This window comes from Miniopterus natalensis, chromosome 5, assembly GCF_054644295.1.
Source record: "Miniopterus natalensis isolate mMinNat1 chromosome 5, mMinNat1.hap1, whole genome shotgun sequence".
Taxonomy (NCBI): Eukaryota; Metazoa; Chordata; class Mammalia; order Chiroptera; family Miniopteridae; genus Miniopterus; species Miniopterus natalensis.
The window spans coordinates 35,453,417-35,476,728 of record NC_142085.1 but is presented as its reverse complement, the minus strand read 5'-3'; the positions used below and the strand labels follow the sequence as shown (position 1 = coordinate 35,476,728).

Below are 23,312 nucleotides of genomic sequence, written 5' to 3'. Positions count from 1 at the left end.
TTTTATCATAGGGAGTAAACACCTTAGTGAAAGGTGAAACACTTGAAAGTAACTTCCTTAATCTGACCCAGTTAAATTCTTTCATACTCCTCCCTCCATCCCCAGGTCTGTCATGCTCACAGGCAAGCAAATGACTCTGTTGTATTTTATTTGTTTAGAACCTCGAAGTGCAGCAAGAAATCTGAGAGTCTTTGGGGAGACAACCAATAGCCTCTCTGTGGCCTGGGATCATGCGGATGGGCCAGTTCAACAATATAGAATCATTTATTCTCCCACCGTTGGAGATCCAATTGATGAATATGTGAGTCTGATTCTCACTTATTTGAGCATTTTGTAACCTGTCCTGGTCGGAGGGTAAAATTAAGCTTTCTTCTTTAGGACCTTGCTAAGATTAGAGTTGAGTCCTTGACTCTTGTGTGTCAGTTACATTCTACATGACTTTCTCTGATGTGATATTGGGATGTCTTGAATGTGCCTAGTATGACCTTCCATACTGCAGAAAATCGACATCTTTGGGGCTTATTTTTATTCTAAATACAGGTTGAAAAAACTGTCTTATCTCATGCAATGCATATTTCTAATCATCTAATTACACCATAGGAATTAAGTCTGGTGAAACATGATATAAATTATTTTGAGCTACCTAAGTTAATGTTCAAATGCTGTGACTGTTCAAATCTTACCTTTTCTTTAAATAAAATTTACAAGGTCTTCCTTAAATAGCCATGCTAATTGATCTCTCTTCTCTCAAAATTTAATATTTTTCAGCATGCTTTGGTTTTGGAATATACATACTCTAATATTAGCTTCAAACTTTTTGAGTGTCACCTTTTATCTCCCTAGAACCAGATTCAAGTTCCTTATAGCATAGCCTTCACTATGCATATCCATTTGTTATGTATGGAAAGAGTCAGCACTTCCTTTAAAGTTCAGTGATAGTTGAGTGGAAGATTACACGCAATGCTGGTTGTAAAGCGGTTTGGTCTATGGTTTGCAGCCATTTTGCTACATATACTCTCTTAGATCATTCTCCTTCCATTATCACTATATTATAAAATATTTCATCTATTTGAACTTGATATATTGAGCTTTAATTTAAGCCCCTGTTTTTATTAATTTGAAACACATGTAATTGCCATTGAGTGTTTCTTATCAAAATGAGACAGCAGTGTTGCCACACTTAGTTTGCCGAAGCAGAGGTGCTCCTGCCTTAGTGTTTGTTCAGCCTTCCCATGTACAACTATGCGGTTTCCCTTCAGTTTCTGAGAACTGTAAAAATATAATTTCTTCTCCCAATTCACCCTTTTGTAAGCAAGAAACTCTATTCGGGGAGTGACTGGCAAAAATGATTCACATTGTTTATGGAAGCAAAGCTTAGGGTTGAAAGGGAGACTGAGAGATCTAGCTGATTCCTTTCCTCTTCCTGGAGGCAGTTTAATGTACTTTCCATTTCTTCTTCTTCACCTAATTAGTATTAGCCAAGCTGCTACTCTTGAGAGCAGAAACCCTCACCAATGTATCTCCAGTGGCTGGTGCCGTGCCGGGCTCACGTGGGCACTTGGTCCATACTTGTTGAAGGGGTGCAGAGAAACGTGGCAGGGACCGTGAGCGGTGGAGACGAACGTACTACGGAGCGCTGCAGTCTCAGGGCGCGCCCCGAGGCGCTGTGCGCGGCCACCGCTTCCACCCTCACAGCCTCCTTCGAGGGGCTCCGCCGCAGGGCTGCTAAATGGCTAACCTGGGATTGGAGCCCGGAGGTCCGACTCTTAAGCCATCCTCCCCCAGCGTGCACAGGCAATGGGGACGGCCTGCCTGCCCACGAGCTCTTGTGTGACAAAAAGAAAATATGAAGCAAACATTACTGTTTATGGGAATCCATGAGGCAATATTGTCTTTTGATCTGGAAGTCCTCTAGCTGATAATAAACTTATGATTTAACTTCCCCTGTAGACCACAGTCCCAGGCAGAAGAAACAATGTGATATTGCAGCCCCTGCAGTCGGACACGCCATATAAAATTACCGTTATTCCTGTTTATGAAGACGGAGATGGTACCCATCTAACAGGAAATGGGAGAACCGGTAAATGCCTTTCACCTTGTACAATCCTTAAGTGTTGCCTTCACCAGTGCATCTCAAATACCACGTTGGAGCTGCGTTAACATTTACATTAGACATGGAATCTTGTCAAAACGATATGAGAACAGAACTTGTATTTTCACTGTTTCAAGGTCCACTTAAAAGAAGAAAAAGATGACAAAAATCTGCATATTTTGTTTTGCTTGAGATAGTTTTATTTCTCCTTTGGAAAACCATTGCGTATTCTTTGAATATTGTTTTCGTTTGTGTGGTATTCGTTAAGCCTGTAGCTGTTAACTCAGCCAGTTTAATATAAGCAAGGAACACTCCATCATGAGAGAATCTTAGTCAGATAAGTGAGATGATTAACATTTATCTTCTCTCTACAAATGTAGCTTTTTTTTTTTTTCTTAAAGTGTATATTTTTTCTGTTGTACCAAGTAATTTACAAAGAATTACCAGTAATTCTGGCCCCCCTTTCGAGGCTACACTGGCGGCGGTTGCTTAAGGTTTAGAGCAAGGGTTCTCCAGTTTGGTTGCTCGTGGAATCACCTGAGGAGCTTTAAAAAATGCTTTGCCGGGGAGCCAGCCCCAGAGTCACTGATGTAACTGGTCTGAGGTGCGGCCTAGGCCTGCTGATGTTCTAATGTGCAGCCAAGAGTGAGAGCCACTGCTTCAGCATAAACGCATGCTAGGCTACAGGTGTGGTTTCGGTTTCTTGTAAATATTGGCATTCCCTTTTTTCATTTTGTTCAGCATGATTTGAGGATCCTTACTACACTCAGTTGCCGGTACTCTTTCTGTGCTTAAATGATCTTGACAACATTACAGAATTTGGGAGAGGTACCATTCGAGAGCTCTTAAGAGAAAAGCAGGACTAGAATTGTTTCAGCTCAGTCGCTCAAGGCCAGAAATTTATATATTTATTGATGTCTATTGTCTACAAGGGCTGAGGCAATGGAGACTCAGTTTAGTGATTTTAATTTAAAATCAAGATGATTTAATTTAACAGCTTCTCATTTTTTATTTGCCTTTAGGTTTTAGAATGTATTTTGATACTTTCCTGGGGAAATGGCATATTTCAGAATTTTATGCTTATCAAGATATATAAAAATATCTTTCTTAGATATTGAATTTTCCAGGAAAGCTCAAAGCCATTTCTAGTTTTTCTTATGAAAAAGTTTTCAAGTTGAATTCCTTATTTGTGTAATTCTATGAGTAATAACTCAGCAACTACTTAACATACTGCCTAACAGCGTTGGTTTTACAGCATGTGGAGTTGGAGGCAGTGCCTGTGAAGGTTTGAGGATGAACTCTGGGTTATGTGGGTGGAGAATAGAGCAGTGCTGGGAAAGAACACATTTTAGTCACTAGCTAGCTGTGTGGTCTTGGGCAAATCATATCTTATTTATGTGATAAGGTGGTTGGACGAGATAGTGTTTAAATTGCTTGTTGGCTAAAATAATCTGTAATCTATAACATTCTAAAAGTGGTATGAGATTTCTTATTTTCTTTCATTCTGCATCATATAACATACCAGCTCTGGGAATCATCAGCTCCTGAGTCCATTTGAGTTTCAGTTTGAATTTGGAAAACCCCTAAGCTTTCTGTTGAACATTTAAATAGCTTTTGTTTTCTGGATAAGGAATTTATGGGATATTATTAAATTTCTTTCTTGGGGATGTACTATCAGTATTTATAATTGATATTCAAGTTCTGTGTTCTCCCTGTGTGTCCATGCAAGGTCAGTAACGTGTGCCAATACTTGTTTGCAGTGGGACTGCTTCCGCCTCAGAACATACACATCTCTGACGAATGGTATACAAGATTCAGGGTATCCTGGGATCCTTCACCCTCTCCGGTTCTTGGATATAAAATTGTGTATAAACCAGTGGGTAAGGAAGCACCTTTATCATCATAGACATGCACTGGAGAGTTATTTGGGTATGAGAGTATTCTTTTTCCATCTCCAGTAATTAGATTCTACTGACCATTCAGTTATCATCTTAACTCCTCTTTGATCAGAGGTAATGTTTCCAGAAATAGCATTTTAAGGCAATGGTCTCAAGTATCATTGTTACTATGGGTGTAGGTGAAATTCTTATTAATTTGCGTGACTAAAAATTTTACCTGGTCTGTAAAATTGTACCAATTGAAGGTGTTTTGTTCAGACATCCTATGTGTAATTGTGATTATGAAATAATGTGTATTTAATGAATACAAACTTCTGTATTTTTCCCATTATGTCAAGGTTTTATTCCATTTGGGAGCATACATATTTTAGCTTATTTATGACAGGCTTGCTTTGAACTTCCCATTGATATTTTCACCTAAATGGATATCACCTTTATTAAATTATTTGCTGTATTTCTATGTACTGTCTATATGCTAAGAACAGTGGGGAAAAATGTTCTGTGTACCATATATGCTAGGGCATCTTCCATGAACCCAGGAATGGCATGAACTTGCTGAAATTTCCTAGAAAATTTTCCTAGAAAAACAGAGGGTAAGACAAAGGGAAGGTGAACTTGAGTAAGAAATGGAGAGAGAACTTAATGGAGGAGAAGCTATCAGGAACTGAGGACCTTTACTCACTAAACTTATGAAATGAGGTCCAAGATGGATGTTCTTAGATCATCTCTACAATACATTGAAAAACATTAATTTAGCACCTATTATGTGCAAAGCACAATGCTGGCAAAGTGAAGCTTAGAGAAGAGGCTTGAGACTCTAAGGTAGTTGATGGTGTGATTGACTTACTCATTAAAGGAACATTGATTGCCTCCTGCTACATTCCAGGTACTGTGCTATGCTTTGAGAGTCAGAGGCTAAAGAATCCAGTCTCTGCTTACTGTTTTTTCTTCACCATATAATGTGGCTTGTGCTACAGTGAGCAAGTGCACATGGGGCCTTGGAATAAATGGTGTTTGTACTATCGTTTGAGTATAAGTTAAGACATTTTGATTTTAAGAAAAATTTGAGATTAGTAATGACATATACCTATGTATTTTTGTGATTGTTATTAAAGGTTCCAATGAGCCCATGGAAGTCTTTGTTGGAGAAGTGACATCTTATACTTTACACAATCTCAATCCCAGCACCATCTATGACGTAAATGTTTATGCTCAGTATGATTCTGGACTCAGTGTCCCCCTGACGGATCAAGGCACTACATGTGAGTCATGTGTCTTTCCATGGTTGTAAGAAAAAGTGTAGCACAACTTACCAGTTCAGCCCGTTTTAATTTTATTTCTTCTTAACATACGCACGTTTCCTCTGCATTAAGTAAGTGATCAGCTAAACAAATTGATAGGTAATATAATTCAGTATACAAAAATATATATGATGAGATATATTTAGTTCACAAAAATACTGTATTTTGACTTTGAAAGAAAAATTATGATTTCATTTCATCATGAATGATCTGTAGAATTAGAGTTGGGATGTTATGTAGTTTTTCTTTACATTTGATGTTAAAACCTATATTACCCAAATACATTGATTTAATTGAAAGTTTTCACAGAAATGCCATGCCTATGATTTAACCCAGATAGATTTTGTTGTCACCAATTGCTTTAATAATGATTTAAAAACTTAGCAGATTGCCTTTCAGGATATCTCTTTTTCCATGAGATGTCTTTGACATTTGTAGTGTTGAGAGGGCCTATGAAGAATTTCTTCCCTCTTGAAAATCAGTGATAGAAAGGGAGACCTGTTTTGTCTGTACCACAGTTTCATGTATGTTTCATGTATATTTCTTATAAGGAAACACAGCAAGATTTTAGACTTTTTTTTAGCCATAGTGGATGTTTTAAAATTCTGTTATGATTTTTAAAAAGTATGTTCTTCTGCCTTTATTTACAAAATAAATCTATCATCTTTCTTTATTTTGTAGTGTATTTAAATGTGACCGATCTGAAACCTTATCAGGTCGGGTGGGATACATTCTGTGTCAGATGGTCACCTCACCGGGCAGCCACCTCCTACCGGCTGAAGCTAAACCCTGCAGATGGTATGTGTGCAAAGCAAGAAGGAGCTGGCGCTCATAGTAGCAACATTTTTAACTTCAGTAAAGAAGATGCCATTTTGTTTACAAAGTTATGTATAAAATGTCTTTCAATGTAATGGATGATGACATTGGCATTCTCCCCTGTTGGCATGATCAGGAACCCGAGGACAGGAAATCACAGTGCGTGGATCCGAAACCAGTCACTGCTTCACTGGCCTTTCACCAGATACTGATTATGGCATCACTGTTTTTGTGCAGACCCCAAACCTCGAGGGTCCCGGGGTCTCTGTCAAAGAACACACCAGTAAGTTTTTGAGTAATCTGGGATGTCTCTGGAGGCTTCAGAATGGAATGCCCTTGGGGTGGGAGAGGTAATGGACTCCTGTGGGGACCCTTCTCTGAATGAGCAGCAGTAAGATGATGCAGTGATGGCCGGTCTAGAAGGTGGAGGCTCTGGCTGGTTCAGGAGCTTTACCTGCAGGAAGCCCATGTTCTCCTGTTACAGTTTGTGTTAGTTTAAGGAAAGGGCGAAAGGAGGGAGATAATGACTCTAGCAGACAGGGAGAAGCTGATATGCATCTCTATTAGTGACTTTTACTCCTTTGACCCTATCTGAAGGCCTTACGAATCCTGAATCTTGAATCACCCTTTGAATCTTGGCTTTGCTTTGTGTAGCTATAGCCAATGTTAAATGACTATCGATGATACCAAATTTGGGTAAAATAGAATTCCTAGTGTGTCTGTGCCAATGAGACTTGATATGTCATCAAGGATTTAAATTGCTCTTAAAACTTACCTTCTGTGATATGAAATGTGCACATACTGTGTTTTTCTAATTATTATTTTTAAAATTCTAGCCTTAAAACCAACAGAAGCCCCTACAGAGCCACCCACACCTCCTCCCCCTCCCACAATTCCACCCGCTCGAGATGGTAAGTACAGCTGATTTGGCAATTTAATAAGTAAGAGGGGATTTATCGCCTTCTTACTTATGCAGCCTATATATCATTTACAATTGATACAGAACATTTTTTCATTTATTACTCTTATTGAAGATTAGATTAAAAGAAAAGATTGCCAGTCATTTGTTTCCCCCCTCCAGGCACATTTTGATGTGAATAGAATCAGTCATAAACCACTTCAGCTCTTCAGTTGGAACTTTTTCCCCTTAATTTTGCAGATCAGTGTCTCACAATACCTTACATAGTCCCTGGTCACAGGGCAGGCATTTTTTTCTGAGGGCTGCTGGCATTAGTAGAAGCCATGGATCTTTTTGTTTATATCTGCAAGCTAACTCCTGGGCCTTTGGCTTTGGAAGTGCTGGTTTCTGACTTGAGAAGTGCCCTGGATTACACAAAGCCAGAACATTTCTATTTACTAAAGTCAGAGGCATAATCGTCACTTGAAACACTCACTATGAAAGCTGGTCTCTCAGTAATTTGGGGCAGTTCTCTGTGCTTTATCAAATTAAGTTTAAACTAATTAACTACTGGTTTATTTATTCCCCCACATGCTGTTTTCAGAGTTTAACTGAAAGCATGTCAGATTTTAAAAGTATTTTTCTTTTATCTTAGAAGGCTCTAGACTAACACAACTTCTTTAAACCTATTAAATAAGATAAAAATTAAAAGTGTATTATTATAGGGTAAAACAATAATGGGTTTCTTTAAATTAGGTTGTTGAAAGAAATTCAGTAAATAATCTTGGCTCAAGTTTTTTTAAATACTTTATTTTGTAGAGCAGCTTTATGTTCACAGCAAAATCGAGCAAAAAGTACATGATGTTCCCATATATACCCTGCACCCTCACAGGCACAGCCTCCCCCAGCATCAGCCTCCCCCAGCCGAGTGGCACATTTGTTACAATCCATGAGCCTATATTGACGCATCATTATCACCCAAAGTCTATAGTTTATATTTGGGTCTACTCTTGGTGTTGTACATTCTACATGTTACGTTTTTATTTTCAGAATTTTTTTTAGCCTCCAAGTCTGAAGATTCAATTAAAGATATTTATTTTATTTCATCCCTTCCTTCCCTCCGTATAATTCTAGTGACCTAATTTAAAATTAAAAGACACTTTATTTGCACCAAATCTTTGATAAGTATATGCAACATTTCTGAACTGTTAAGTTCTGGACCTTGTTGCTTTTCATTTCGTTTCCTCCTCATTTATTATTTGAAGCTACTTGGAGAGTTCCATGAGGAAAGAGCATATATCTAAAGAGATGAAGTAATTAATTCCAGAGCAGAAACTGAGGGCCGATTAGACAGTGCCTCTCACACTTCATTGTGAGTAGGAACCGTCTGGGCATCTTGTTATTGCTGATTCCGATTCAGGAACTCTGGGACAAGGCCCAGGATTCTGTGAGTCCAAGAGGCTTCCCAGGCGATGCTATTGCCGCGGAACCACACTTTAAGTATCAAGGTGTTAGACTACATTTCTCAGTTGTGTAATTTCACTTGAATGATTCATGAGATTTGGGGCTTCCTTTGTGTTTTTTTTTTTTTTTTATTTCTCCAGTATGCAAAGGGGCCAAGGCAGATATTGTATTCTTGACCGATGCCTCCTGGAGTATCGGGGATGATAATTTTAACAAAGTGGTAAAGTTCATCTTCAATACTGTGGGAGCCTTTGATGAAGTCAATCCCGGTGGAATTCAGGTCGGTGTCATTTCATAGGTGGATATTCACTTGTAATGTCTTCTGTTTCCCTCGAACTTCTCTTTTCAAGCAGAAAGGCTTTTCAGTATAAATTATGTTTTGACTTTTGTTATTTGATATTTTCATTACATATATATTTTTGGGAGGGAGTTGGGTGTAAATGATAAATAAGCAGAAAAATAAATGTTTCTTTAGGTATTCTCTTTGGCTAGATGATATTCTTGTTGAAGAATTTAGGGGATTCTGACTCTAACTTCCTGCTTAAAACTCTTACAATGATACACTTCCATAAAAGGTCAGCTGATGTTCTGGAAAGCAAATGCATTGTGATTGTCACACTCTGTTAAGTCAGAGGATTCTGTGATGAACAGTGACTGGAGTGGGCGTGTGGAACCCCGCCGTCCCCTCTGTCATGGCATTGCAGATATTACCTTGATCAGAAGAATGGCCATTGTTGAGTCAAAGGATATTTCATTTGTTTTCCTAAAATAACTACCAATTATCTTGCTGTGAAATTACTCCAAAAGTATTTGTTTTACTGGAGTAGGAACTTAGAGAAGTTTATCTTTCCATGAGAGGCTTCGAAGAATAGTTCACCATATAGATGTAACCTACCTGTAAATTTGAGAATCTCCTCACTACTCTCAGTAAACCAATGAACTGAATACTCAGGTTCAGTGACTCTAAACTATTATTTTTTTTTGGCTGGGGGCAGGGTGTGTATGTCTTCCCAGGCTCCCATGAGAATCTGATAAAAGCTATTATTAGCTATTTCTTGGATTCTGCAAACTTGAAGATCCACTTAAAATTCCACCCTTTCTGGAGAGGCTTTCTCAATGGCTTTAGGCATTCCATGCTCCTGAAGGATTTTGTCTGGATTACTGTTATAGCAAGTGTCACTTTGTATGGTCATTACTGTGGCAACTGTCTTCTATCTAACTCATTGACTCCTTAAGGCAAAGGACTATATTGTATTATCCTTCTTCTGAATTTTTTTCTTTCCTTCAGTCCTCTTGATGAATTTTCTTCTTTACTTTGACAGCTTGTACTATTCATGTGGCATCTTAGAGACATTATGAAAATAAGAGATTTTAACACAGACCATAAATAATTTCATAAAGAAATCATGTCTTCTTTTATGGAAGAGTACTTTATGGAATAGAATAAATTTCAAATCCCCAAATAACCCTGTGGATATTATTCCAACCCAAGAAGAGTAAAAGGTCAGGCCAGTTATACTCTCAATTTAATGTGTCAACAGCTAAGTCATTTTCCCTTCCTTTTAGAAATTTAAGATATCTAATAAAAAATAATAAATAGCTATAATATTTTATTAACTTCTATGTGCCAGCTACTTGGCATACATGATTACTGCACATGTCTTTAAAACAACCCTAGAAAGTGAGTATAATTATCTCCATTTTTTTCTGTTGAGGAAACCAAAGCCCAGAGCTGTCGGGAACTTGCCCAATGTCACAAGACTACTAATTGGCAGAGCTAGGATTTCAGTCCAGTGATTCCTGACTACAAAGTCTGTACTCTTTCCACTAAATCACACTGCCACTAAGTTTGTGATGAGTGCTGTTTATTATCACACATGCAATATTTTTATATTACTCTAAAGAATGGATGTGGTCAGTGAGAAGGAGCAGTTGACTGTGAAACCAATTGCTTAGCAACATTCGAGTTCAAGATGGTGCCTTCTCATTTTTAATTTTGGAACCTCACTGCTCCCTGATTTTACCCATCCTTTCCTATGTCCTGGAGAAAGGTACCATGTGAATACAGTATATTTACATTTTAATATCAATTATTGTTAATTTCATTGAAGATTAGAAATTAGACAACTTAATGAGACAACAGTAGTCAGTGTTATGATACTAGCTATAAAGAACTTATAATACAGTCAGGTCTGAGACACTTTTTTCCCCTATTCTAAAACTAGAGGAATCACTCGAAAATTGAAACAGAAAAAGACATGACTTACCCTCACCAAAAACCACATTTTCTTTCAGGTCTCATTTGTGCAGTACAGTGATGAAGTCAAGTCTGAGTTCAAGCTGAACACGTACAATGACAAGGCCCAAGCCCTTGGGGCCCTCCAGAATATTAGGTACAGAGGAGGAAACACAAGAACAGGTACAGTTGATCTGAGTATATGTAGCCTTTCACTCTTCAAAGAGTTTGGAGTGGAAGAACTGGGTTTACCATCTCGTTCTAATATTCAAATTCTTATCAGCTGGGCATGGCTCTTGGCATTTGGATAGTTTGCATTGAGATGACACTAAAATGTTTCTTGCCACACTATACAGGTAAGGCTCTCACATTTATCAAGGAAAAGGTCTTGACCTGGGAGAGTGGCATGAGGAAGAATGTCCCCAAAGTGCTGGTTGTGGTCACAGACGGTCGGTCACAGGATGAGGTCAAGAAAGCAGCTTCTGTCATCCAGCAGTCAGGTAAGTCCAGGTGTGAATGTGATGCCTTGTGATTGCACTAATTATTTTCACAGTTTTAAATGTTTAGGAATGATTGCAAGAAACCCCAAATTGCTCATTTTACTTTATTGTTCTTTTTGAATCTGTACTTCATACTCTTACAAGATTAGTTTATATTTAATTATGGAATGGTTTTATAATTGCTCAGAAATAACATGGTGTATATTCTTTGTGTAAGATGTGACTCAGGGTCTGTCAATGAGAAAACTAAATTTCTCATGGCAGCTGGAAGGCTACAGAATGCAATAATGGGATGATCCTAGGGCAGACTTCCTGCCATAGCAGAAGTGAGTCTTGATGCTGGTTCCTGTGCAAGGAGAAACAAAGGAAAGCCTTCACTTTAGCACAGCCCTGCAGATGCAGGCTCAAAGCAGATTACTGAAAGGTACACTGCACAGGAGGAGCAACCAGGCCTCAGGGACATGTCTCTGGGATATATCTTGGCAACCAAACATCCTGAGTGCCTCTTGGCAACACTGCCCTTTGGATTAGTTATTTACCATTATTAGAGATGAAACAAGGTCTTTCCAGAACTTGCATTAACACCCTCTCCACAACACCCCCAGGGTCCAAGGTGGACATATGTTATGCATTATCTATTGTAGTAATTGCAAAGTACTTGGTTACATGGAACTGCACTGATCTTTTCATAAATTATTGCTACTATGTTATGCACTTTGAGCAGATTTCAGCATATTTCCTGCTCCTAACTGACTTAAGTTTGGGGTTATGAATGCTTACTCCTAATGTTACCTTATTCATACCTAATTATGTAACTAATTCCTTACATAGTTATTTTTTTAACAGTCAAATCAAGCTTTTAGAGTGAAAACTTTGTTTATTTATATTAACCTAAATAAATGAAAATTATTGCCAGTGGGAATTGTAGATTCCGTTTTAAAAGTGAACAGAATGCTGCCTTTGAGCTTGAGTTTGTTAAGAATCAGTTTCAAGAGTCAATAGTTTTTATTAAAGAAAAATCTTTATTGTTGAGAGTATTACTCCCCCCTCCCCAGTTGTCCCCCTCCACCGGAATCCTGTCCCACATCAGGCTTTCACCACCTTATTGTATGTGGCCATGGGTTATGCATATAAATTCTTTGGTTACTCTCCCCCCCCCCCTTCCCTCTGAGAGTCTTCAGTCTGTTCCACGTTTCTATTCCTCTGGTTCTATTTTATTCACCAGTTAATTTTGTTCATTAGAAGGAATCAAAATTTTAAATGAGCCCATTCTTGGTTTCTGAGTCACATAAGCTTAAAATGTTAATGATGCCTAAAAGAGCTGTAGAATTCATGGGCATATCAGGACTCTAGATCTGTGGCAGGAAATGTGCACCATGTTGTATTTTTCTGCTGTAAAAATGTTTGCCTTGTGTTAGGGCTTTATTCTAGGAAATCCAATTAATTAAATTTTATAAGCCAGAAAATAGGAAGACCTGGGGAAACTACATATTCACTAAAGAGAGTTTATGTCAATTAAAAGGACTTGCTGCATACACTGAGAAAAGACAGCATCGATTCTAAGATTTTATTTTGAGTTGTTTAAACAATAAAAGACGGGGAACGGGCTTCGTCATTCACTCTGCAAACGCTGCTTCGCAGGGTTCAGTGTCTTTGTCGTGGGCGTGGCTGACGTTGAGTACAACGAGCTTGCCAACATCGCCAGCAAACCCAGCGAACGGCACGTGTTCATTGTGGATGACTTCGAATCTTTTGAGAAGATAGAGGACAACCTCATTACCTTTGTCTGTGAGACTGCCACCTCGAGTAAGTCACCATCCACATGGGTTCATAATCTCACTTGTTTTGAAAAATAACTCCTTGGGAGGCCATTCCCTGTCTCATATGGGATCAAGTCTGTACATAAATAGATCCTGGGAAATCCCCAGAGAACCTGATGAATCATTGTTCCTATTGAGATTGTGCTCAATGTGTGTTTGTCAGAAGCCCATTTTAAGCTTTGAAGATGTAATATATTCCTTATATGGAAATCAAGTGTTTCATACATGCTTTTCCCACCATCCCAATGCCTGTGACATTTGAGTAAATTAATCGTCAGCTTTAGGAATGCATTTGTAGAAGCATTGCCGTGAGAGGAAGGTTTTTCCCTGTTAGTAATCAATTGGTATCTGTTCTGTCAACATGCATGCTTTGAGTAATGAAAAAACTGACTTGTACATGTGTGCTCCACAGAAATTCATTTGGCTCCCATTTGTTTTTTTGGGTGTAGATTTTTCTTGTTATACCAAGATCTGAACTTCAACTCTTAAAATACAGTGAAGGTTAAAACATTGATTATTTTTGTCAATTTATCTTCTTCTCCATCCATTAGCACTGGTTCTTGATATTAGATTATGGAGACATTTATGTGGTTAGTCTAGACTCTTGATCCTAGGCAGGGCTATGCTTTACAAGTGTTACATTTTCCCCTATTAAACATTATATTAGAACCTTAGAACTCTGGGAGAGGTGGCAACAGTCAACCATGGTCAGTGCTTTACTATGAACACTGATCTTGAAGCTCGGAAAGGAGCCGTACCGGTGAAAGGTGGGTAGGGAGCTACAGTTGTCTCACTTCCACTCCTGGTGGTCCTGAAAGCCACTTTCTGGTAACCCTGCCTCCGTGGGGCCACGGATGAAAACTACTGGACACTTGTCATTGTTACCAGATGTTTGGTAGGTAGCATGAGGCTCTGGGGAGTGGCAGAGAAGAGAAGAAGGTTGGATAAGGGCAAGCTCTTCTTGCTTTTGCAGAAATCTGAAACTCCCTGAATAAAAAAAAGTTCTTTGATCTATTGTAAAACATCTGAATTTTCCCCCCTTTAATTGTATTTTACTAGTCTTAAGAACATTGTTGAATTCTAACTGGACTGGAGATCGTTCATAAAACATTGTTAACACTGGCCAATAGTATAATTTCTCCTACGCATGGGAAGTGTACAGGAAATCAGTTATAAACGATTAGATCGATGTTTGTTTTTATAAACGTGTGAGCAATTTCATTACTTGATATACGTATGTAGCTACTTTCTGTCCATATACACTGTTTGCGTATTATGTTGGTGAATCATACTTATAGAACACTGTATTTTGCAGGTTGTCCTCTCATTTATTTGGATGGCTACACCTCACCAGGTAAGATTGACAAACTTGGGCTAATTTTATTTCTGGATCTAAGCAATAAAGTAATGTAAATGACCTCACTTCAATATTTTCTCTTCTAATGTAAAGGCTTTAAGATGCTTGAAGCGTACAACCTGACGGAGAAGAATTTTGCTTCGGTCCAAGGAGTGTCTTTGGAGTCAGGGTCTTTCCCCAGCCACTCCTCCTACAGGCTTCAGAAGAACGCCTTTGTGAACCAGCCGACCGCGTAAGTGCGACCACAGGAGCTTCGCTTGCTCATAATGGGCCAGGCGTTTTTTGAGGCTCTTGGAATCTTTGCTGACTTCTTGGAATCCTGGAACTTTAGATTTGTCAGAAGACTCCTCAGGGATGACCTAGCTTCATTTCCTTAAATACGTTTGGGTGAAGTGTCTCCCAGCAGGTCGCCCAGGAGACGGAGACTCCAGCCGTGCTCTTCTCGCACCTGGAATCTCCTGCTGGCTCTGCAGCCCTGTGGGTTCCTGGCCCCTCTGAGTCTAAGGCTGGGATCGCAGCTCTGCTTTGTCTAAGGAGCTGCTGAAACAGGAAGGCAGCTTGTTATTGGGAAGGTTTCCCCCTGTGGGGCAGGGGGCCGGTGCCGTGAGTGCGGGAGGAGGGCCACGTCCTTCTGGGCGCCTCGGGCCCTCGGAGACGAGAGGCCGCGCGCAGCCTGCCCGCGAGGCCCTGGCGCTCTGCTGCTAGCTCTAGATGCTATTTTACTCCAGGAGAGTTTGCACCTGGGACCGATAACCAGACCATGTATTTTTTATTCATTAGAATGAAAACATTTTAATCTTGAGAAGTATGCGTTTGGCAACTTAGGGGGAGAAAAGAATATGAAGAAATAAAGCTTCCAGTAACTTAGCACAGGGTCAGAAAATGCTGCCTGAAATTCGAAACGCTCTGGGAAAGCTGACGGAAAATTCAGACTAAAACCGAAACTGGTTTCTTTTAAGGAAGCAGAGATGGTATTGTAGTTTGGCCGCACCGTGAGTTCCTGACTTGGATGGTCAGCCACACTGGGCCCCGGTGTTAGTTGTCTCAGTGAACCTTCCAGCCCTGTGCTGAGCTCCCAGGCCCCTCGAGGTCGGCACCCACCTTTCACCCCCTGACAGCCCGCCCGAGTGTCAGGCTCATGGCCCAAAGGAGCGCCAGTGCAATTCAATTTTTTTTTCACTCGTTGACTGAGAAAGAGGAAGAAAATTGGGCAAGGTTAGACATCAATTAATACAGAGAAGATATTATTTTTAACATGGGATATTATGAAGATAGTAGGTTTTTGAAGACACACAAACTATTATTCTAACTTGCCCAGACACGTGTTTTAAGAAGCAGGGCAGCATTATATTCCAGGAGCACCAGTGGTGTGGTGCAAGGACTGGAAACCTCAAGAGACACTGGGCCCTCTGTCAAAATTCATGGAAGAATAGCTTCTCTGTTGAAGAGTTAGTGATCAAGGCCTTTTTTCTACCTTTATTTCTAAAGATATATATATATGTCAGATATATCCATAGATATAAGGTTCATCACTTTAAAACGTTTATCACTTTATTTCTAAAGGTAGAAAAAAGGCCTTTAGTGCTTGTTCTTTTGATGTCTTTCCTAAAGTTTCTCCTTCTAACATGTTGCCAGATTATTATAAATGACTTCTAAGACTACCCATAATGAGATTATGGTCCAAAGATTTAAAATATTCTCTGTTTCTGATGAGAAACCCTTATTAATTAAATGGTCTCAGACAGAAAACCATCAGTTTTCCTTCAGTGATTCCCTTGAATAACGATGGACTCAGTTCTTGGAGGCCACATGGAGCCACATTTTTCTGTGTCTAACAGCCTTAGAGCAAAGAAACATTTCCTTTTAATTGAATTCTATCCTTGTCTTACCACTAAATGTTTGCACATGTACATGACTTCAACATTTATGACTGGTTTTATTTTGGGGAACATGTGAGCTTCTGGAGATTATTTGAGCTATTTTTTTTTCAAGGAAGAAATTTGGAAGTGTGAAAACTGTTGGAGAAAGCGAGGGAGAAATTAAAACCTTAAGCCATCTTGTGACCTCATACCCCTGACACTAGTGAGATTTATTCTCTTGAAATTGCATCCATAGATATAACGCTTATCACTTTAAAATTATTATGTAATTTTACAATCGTTTATGTGTCTAGAAAAAATTAATTATTAGGACAAAAGGCCACTTGTGAATTTCCCAGACTCTTGTGACTTTATCAGATTAGAAATAATCTATTACTACTTACATAATGGACCTTTAGTGCTTGTTCTTTTGATGTCTTTCCTAAATTTTCTCCTTCTAACATGTTGCCAGATTATTATAAATGACTTCTAAGACTACCCATAATGAGATTATGGCCCAAAGATTTAAAATATTCTCTGTTTCTGACAAGAAACCCTTATTAATTAATTCATTTATGTGTTTTATCCTACAGAGATCTACACCCAAATGGACTCCCTCCTTCTTACACGATTATACTATTGTTCAGACTCCTCCCAGAAACCCCCAGTGACCCTTTTGCAATTTGGCAAATCACAGACAGAGACTACAAGCCACAAGTTGGAGTGATTGCAGATCGTAAGGATTTTTATCTGATTTTAAGGCACATGTGTACACATTTTGATTATATTTTCTCTTTTTTCTTAAAGAACTTCTGAATAGGCAGAGTGGGGCAAAAGTAGGTTTACGGTTGTGAGTACACAAAACAGTTATTATTGTATTATTATTTATTAATTATTGTATTATTTTCCATACAAACAACTGTAAACCTATGGTCGCCCCACCCTGTATATATTTACTTGATATATGCTTTTATGTTTAAAGTTCTTAAAATAGAACTTATTAGTAAATATTCTAATTGTTTTATCTCAACTAAAACCATTGAATTTTTTAGACACCTCACCAAAAAGAATCATCTGTTAGTACTTTCAATATAAAGTATACCATGCATGTGATTTAGTAACAATTATGTGTTAATTACAGCTTCTAGCAAGACATTATCATTCTTTAACAAGGATACAAGAGGTGAGGTGCAAACTGTTACATTTGACACAGAAGAAGTGAAGTCATTATTTTATGGAAGTTTTCATAAGGTAAAAATATTATCTAGTTATTTATAGAAAAAAGAATATGACTTAAAATTTTTAATTAATTTTATTATTTGTTAAAATGTTATGCTAACTTGGTAGAAACATAACTATCATATATATCTTTTAAAAATAAAATCTTATGTTAATATCTTTTAAAAATTCGAATCATGGGGTATACATAACAATGAATGCCTGTTTTTTTCTATCTACTATTTTATTATGAACCATTACATCATTTCATTTCCAAAGCTTAATTTTTTTGATTATATTTTAATTGATGGAATTATTATTTTATAGAAGTGCTTCTGCTTGCTTGTTTATTGTAAATTTACAGACATGCCAGTATAAAAGTTATCATTATATACCAAAATAATAAAGATAAATGTTTATATGATTAACACTTACATGAACACACTTATGAATTTTCTAAAATATCTTATTGAAAGTTTTAAGATGCATTCTTATGGGATTGTCTGTTTTTGTTGATCTTAATTTTTTTTGTATTTCAACATCCAAGGATAATAGAGACTTCTTATAAGGCTCTTAAAAGATGATTAATTGACAAGAGTACTGAAATTCAGAATATTAGAAAGGAAAAGAACAATCTAGGTTAGGGATGGACTTTTTAATAGTATTTCTTCATCCACTGGGTTAGCAGGAGGAATACCTCTGGTTGCACAAGTCGCCTAAAATTTCTCTAGCATGACAGTCAGACAGCTAGTCCCATACATAGAAGACAAATATTTCCAGTTCAATCTGATTCTCAAGTGAAAACTGAAGACCTTTTCTGTGTTTGAGTAGATTTAGCTGTATTCTTGCTGATTCTCTTCCTAAGAACTTGGCTTCTCTCCAGAATGTTTTTCTTATTCATGAATTAAATTCTTGGTAAGGATGGCAAGAGACACTTCTCATGAAGCTTGACGAGGCTTCATGATGTGCACATTAGTGAGAAGCAAAATGCAATGAAGGAAAACAAAGGTCTTTGAGCATAATGGCACATGTTGAGCATAAAGTCAACAGTTTATTGACTCTCATGGTGAAGTGCAGTGAAATAAATGCCTCACTGGGAAAGCAAACTGTCGTTTGACAAATATTACCAGCTTCAACTGCTCCTTATCTGGTATTAGATGTTGAATCTGGCAAAGTACTTAACAAACTTTTTAGGCTCATTGATACACCTGTTAAACTTACATTTGAATAACTTGCTAAAAAGGACTGTTTTATTTTTCCTTCCATACCTACTGAAGATATTAGAAATTTAATTTTCTGCTAACCAACTGGTAATCATTTCAAACTTTCACTGAATTCTTCATTTTACTTGAGAGAAAAAAAAGGCAATATTTTGCAGAGGTCTACAGTCAAGTATTGCAAATCAAGATAATTACTTTTGGGCATTCCTTCTTTATTTGCCTTTATAAAAAGGTATTTGTATTCTTAAGATTTTCTTCTCCTAAACTCTGTTCTCTTCTCAAGTTCTCTAATTCTTTTAACCTACACTTATTTATTCTGTCAACTCAAGTACCAAGTTCAACCACTATTGGCTGTTTACATTCTTTATTGATTCGAGGATTCAAACCTTCTTTCCTTTTCTACCGAATCTGGGAACTGAAGTCCTTCAGTCCTTGGGATAATGAGTAGTAAGTATCCCCAAAGCAGGACATGAGTGACAGTGACACTCAGGGGGCCCTTGGGAAAGAGGGGATGGGCAAAAGAGCTTAAGCAGGGAATGGCAGACAGCTATGGCTTCTTGCAAATTCTCTTGAAAAGTTTTTTTGTGTCTCTAGTCTATTGTAACAGATGACATATATCCAAGTGAGAAATTTATAGTAAGAGGAAAAAGTTGAATAGATGGAAATTAAGTTTTAAGGAATGGCAGAGCTTGGGACGGAAGATGAGTTGACAAGAGTGTTCCTATTTCTTTCTGCTGGTCTGTGACCAACAATATTTCACAGTTTGGAAATAGTGCCGAAGCACTTAGGACAATGGTCTACAGATGAAGAGCCCACTGTGAAATGTAATTATACATGTGTTTAAATGCAATAAAACATATGGAAGAGATTGTAGCAAAATATGTTTTTAACATGTGTTTCATATGGTTGGCCTTGAATGACCAGTGTATTTGGGATAATTTTGTTACAAATTAAAAGTTTTGACTTTGAAATAATTCTTCTGGATACAATAATTTTTTCAAATTCTTTGCAATATTTGCTTCTGAGATTGTTCATAGAAGAGCCAACAAATAAGTTTTAGTTCTTTTAAAATTTTTTTAATTGAATTTATTGGTTAATAAAATTACACAGGTTTCAGGTATACAGCTCTACACTACATCATCTGCATATCGTATTGTGTGTTTATCGCCCCAAGTCTAGTCTCCTTCCATCACCATTTATCTCCCCCTTTTCTTCTACTACCTCTTCTCTCCCCTCCTTCCCTCTGCAATCACTATACCATTGTCTGTGTCCAAAAGGGTGAAGGGATTAAGCAAAAAAAAAAAGTTTTAGTTCTTATTAGATAATAAATGTCTTGGGAATGCTTCTATGATGGTGTTCTTGAATTCAATGTTAGATGACTGTGCTGTGGGCATTTAAAGTTTCTTTATTTTTAGTAAGCTATGTATTGCTTTTATATAAATGCAATATGTAATTCATATTTACCACTTACAGACACACTACATTAGTGTTTTGGTGGTGATTCTCTGTGGGAAAAATAACTACTGTTTAAAAAAACCTCTAGAGATTGTTCTTATGTTTATTGACTCAAAGCATTTAAGGGAACTTCTGTTTCTTTTAACTTGGAGCCAAACTTTTCAAAATAATCACTAAGTGCTTACTTAAGTATTTGCGCTGTGATAGGTGGAAACTATCGGCAAAACTATAAACTCAAAGATTACCTGAAACCATTCTTTACATTGTTGAAATACAAATGTTTTATTAATTATCTGTACTAATAGGTTTCTTAAGATTCCTAGTGTCTTTTGTATCAGAGAAAAAGTAAATCGACATAAGATTTTTTACTTATAAGGAAATGGAATCTTGAACCTATTGATTTCCAGAGCTGAATCGCTATAGAAGACATATGTCAGTTCTTACTCTGTTAGGTATTTATGTGATGTGCAAGTTCTTTCTGACAGATTAAGAAATAAAGTAGCCCTGGCCAGGTAGCTCAGTTGGTTAGAGTGTCGTCTGATACACCAACAAATGCACAAAGTAGAACAAATTGATGTTGATGCCTCTCTCTCTCTCCCCTTTTCCCTCTCCCTCTCTCCCTCTCAAATCAATAAATAATAAAAAGGAAATAAATTAAAATTTCAATTTAGCAAAGTCTGTGGAAGACAGACATTCTAGGCTCCTTTTTACTGGCTATAATAACATACTATTGATTTACTAACTGGTATTTGAATAGTTCTTTATAGTTTACGAGTCATCTCATCTACTACATTATCTCTGGTCATCGCAGTAACAGTATATGGTGGGAAAATAAGAAATGTCGCATGTATACATGGCTGAAGGAAACTGAGGCCTAGAGAGGTTATATGCGCCGTTTCATTTGATGTTAATAAGGGACGTGCCACTGCAACCTGGTCTTGGATTTTTAGTCTAAGACGCTTCATTTGGAATGAGAATAGCTTAAAGAACCCGTTTTTAAACCTGTAATCTGAAATATGAAGAAGTCAGCCAATTTTTTGGTGCTAGAAAATTTATAATGGAAACAAACGATCTTTTTAGGTTCATATCGTAGTGACCTCAAAAAGTGTTAAGATTTACGTCGACTGCTATGAAATTATAGAAAAAGACATCAAGGAAGCTGGGAATATCACAACGGATGGTTATGAAATTCTTGGAAAACTACTGAAAGGGGAGAGGAAATCAGCCACAGTAAGTAACAGAGTTTTATTTTTCTTGGTACCTTGTGTTAAGATTGAAATGGCATATTTTAAGTAAGAGGCAACATTTTTTTCTCAGTGAGTTTTAAATTGTTAAATTTCTTGTTCAAATTGAAACATTGGAAAAGTTACATTCAGAAAATATGCTACTGACAGAGCATAATAATATGCTTTATTGCTAAAAACAAAATAAGATGTCAGGGCAACAGAGAACATCATGTCGTCATCTTGAAACGGGCTCAAATTGGAGAGTGCAGCACAAATCGCTGCCAGGATAATCAGTGAAATCTAAAATAATTCATTTTTTATTCTTCAAAGAGAGTAACTGCTAATACAAATTTGTGCAGCGAGGACATGAAGCATTTGTGGACCTTGGCTGCGCCCATCCCTGGGGCCCGTGCTCCTCGCAGAGGAGCCGCCTCTGCCCCCGGGGGTCCGCGTGGCCAAGCGGCCAGCTGCCCGCGTGAGCGGCAGGCTCGCGGGCGCGGCCGAGGCAGGAGCCCGCCAGCCCTGTTTACTGTGCTTTCCAGTGACACAGCTTTAAGTGGACCTGTTCACTGCACCAGGCTGTGTGAACCTTTCAGTTCATAGTAAATGTCGATCAATAATCACAGAGTTCTAAAAGCAAGTCTACTATCTTTGGCTTCTATTATTTTTTTTTAGAATTACATTTACTTGATTTAGCTTTCTTCCATAGACAGAATTTTCTTCTAGATTCTAAAGTGAAGTTTTTATTCCACAGTGTAAAAGCAATAAGTGCAGGTTTCATGTAATTGTGATTAAAATTCAGAGTATGTAATATTTAAATAGAACAACTATGTCAGAGTTATAATAGTTATATGTAAACAACCTTTTCCTTTTTATTAAAAGAGTTTAATTTTTTAAATGTAGGAAGATAGGAAGCATATACAGTTGGCCTTCTGTATCCGAGGATTATGTGGATTCAACTGAGGACTGAAAAAAAAATTCCAGAATGTCACCCTAAGCAATGCAGTATAACAATTATTTACATAGAATTTACATTGTATTAGGTATTACAAATAACCAAGAGATGATTTAAAGTATTGGAGGATGTGTGTCGGTTATAGGCAAATGTTAGGTTATTTTCTATAAATGCTTTGAGCATCTTTGGATTTTGGTATCCCTGGGGGTCCTGGAACCAATCCCTCTGCAAATACCAAGGGAAGGTATCCTATATTGAAATAGTCATAAAAATTATTAGTCAGCCTCTAGGTAAGAATTTATGAAAAAAAGCATCAAGTTTAGAACAAATGCAGAATGGATTTTGAAATTTTACTTTTCTACAAGGATAGACTCTTAAAATTGATTAAAATGTGCATTGTTTTCAAATTCTTAAATAAATAAATTCTCAATTAAATAAAGAAGTTAATGTTCTCTTTAAAAAACAAAACTCAATCAAACATTTCATTTTAGCCAAGGAAGTGAATCAGAAGTGGGAATTTTCACACATGCATTTGCTTTCTTGTCTTTTTCTCTTAGGCACAGGCATTTATGTTCTTTCCTTATGAAGTAAGGCTCCCAGTGCTCTCAAGGGCTTGTACCTTGAGACAGCCTATGTGAGAAGTTGGGAAAGGTTAAAATGTGGAAACGTTAATATAAAATGTTTCTCATGCATCTTTAGCTAATGTTGTTGGTTGTTTGCAGTTCCAAATCCAGAATTTTGATATCGTCTGCAGTCCAGTGTGGACCAGTAGAGACAGATGCTGTGATATTCCCTCTAGGGTAAGTAAAACGGAATGGAGACCTGTCTCAGTTTTATTATTCTCCTGGGAGTAGGGCATCCGGAGGTTGATGGTCTGGGAGAGGAAGTAGCACTCAGCAACTTCTTCTCCAGAATGCACGCATTACTGTGCACACTAATCAGCTACCAGAGTTTGGCCAGTGACCCTAACTTCGGGAGCCAGGAATGCATAAGACCC

At 37.7% G+C, this 23,312-nt stretch overlaps 1 protein-coding gene across 2 annotated transcripts in view; it reads left to right on the top strand.

Annotated features, from left to right (window-relative positions):
• COL12A1 (collagen type XII alpha 1 chain) overlaps positions 1-23,312 on the top strand; it is a 109,653-nt gene that overhangs the window by 63,696 nt on the left and 22,645 nt on the right. For both annotated transcript variants that reach the window (XM_087817478.1, XM_016207375.2), the window contains exons 37-53: positions 159-301; positions 1,951-2,080; positions 3,853-3,972; positions 5,106-5,252; positions 5,973-6,089; positions 6,244-6,390; positions 6,944-7,018; positions 8,610-8,749; positions 10,765-10,888; positions 11,062-11,205; positions 12,847-13,011; positions 14,341-14,379; positions 14,476-14,614; positions 16,835-16,977; positions 17,383-17,492; positions 21,215-21,364; positions 23,038-23,115. In XM_087817478.1, the coding sequence (XP_087673604.1) occupies positions 159-301; positions 1,951-2,080; positions 3,853-3,972; positions 5,106-5,252; positions 5,973-6,089; positions 6,244-6,390; positions 6,944-7,018; positions 8,610-8,749; positions 10,765-10,888; positions 11,062-11,205; positions 12,847-13,011; positions 14,341-14,379; positions 14,476-14,614; positions 16,835-16,977; positions 17,383-17,492; positions 21,215-21,364; positions 23,038-23,115 (2,111 nt within the window). The remainder of the gene's footprint in view (positions 1-158; positions 302-1,950; positions 2,081-3,852; positions 3,973-5,105; positions 5,253-5,972; positions 6,090-6,243; positions 6,391-6,943; positions 7,019-8,609; positions 8,750-10,764; positions 10,889-11,061; positions 11,206-12,846; positions 13,012-14,340; positions 14,380-14,475; positions 14,615-16,834; positions 16,978-17,382; positions 17,493-21,214; positions 21,365-23,037; positions 23,116-23,312) is intronic.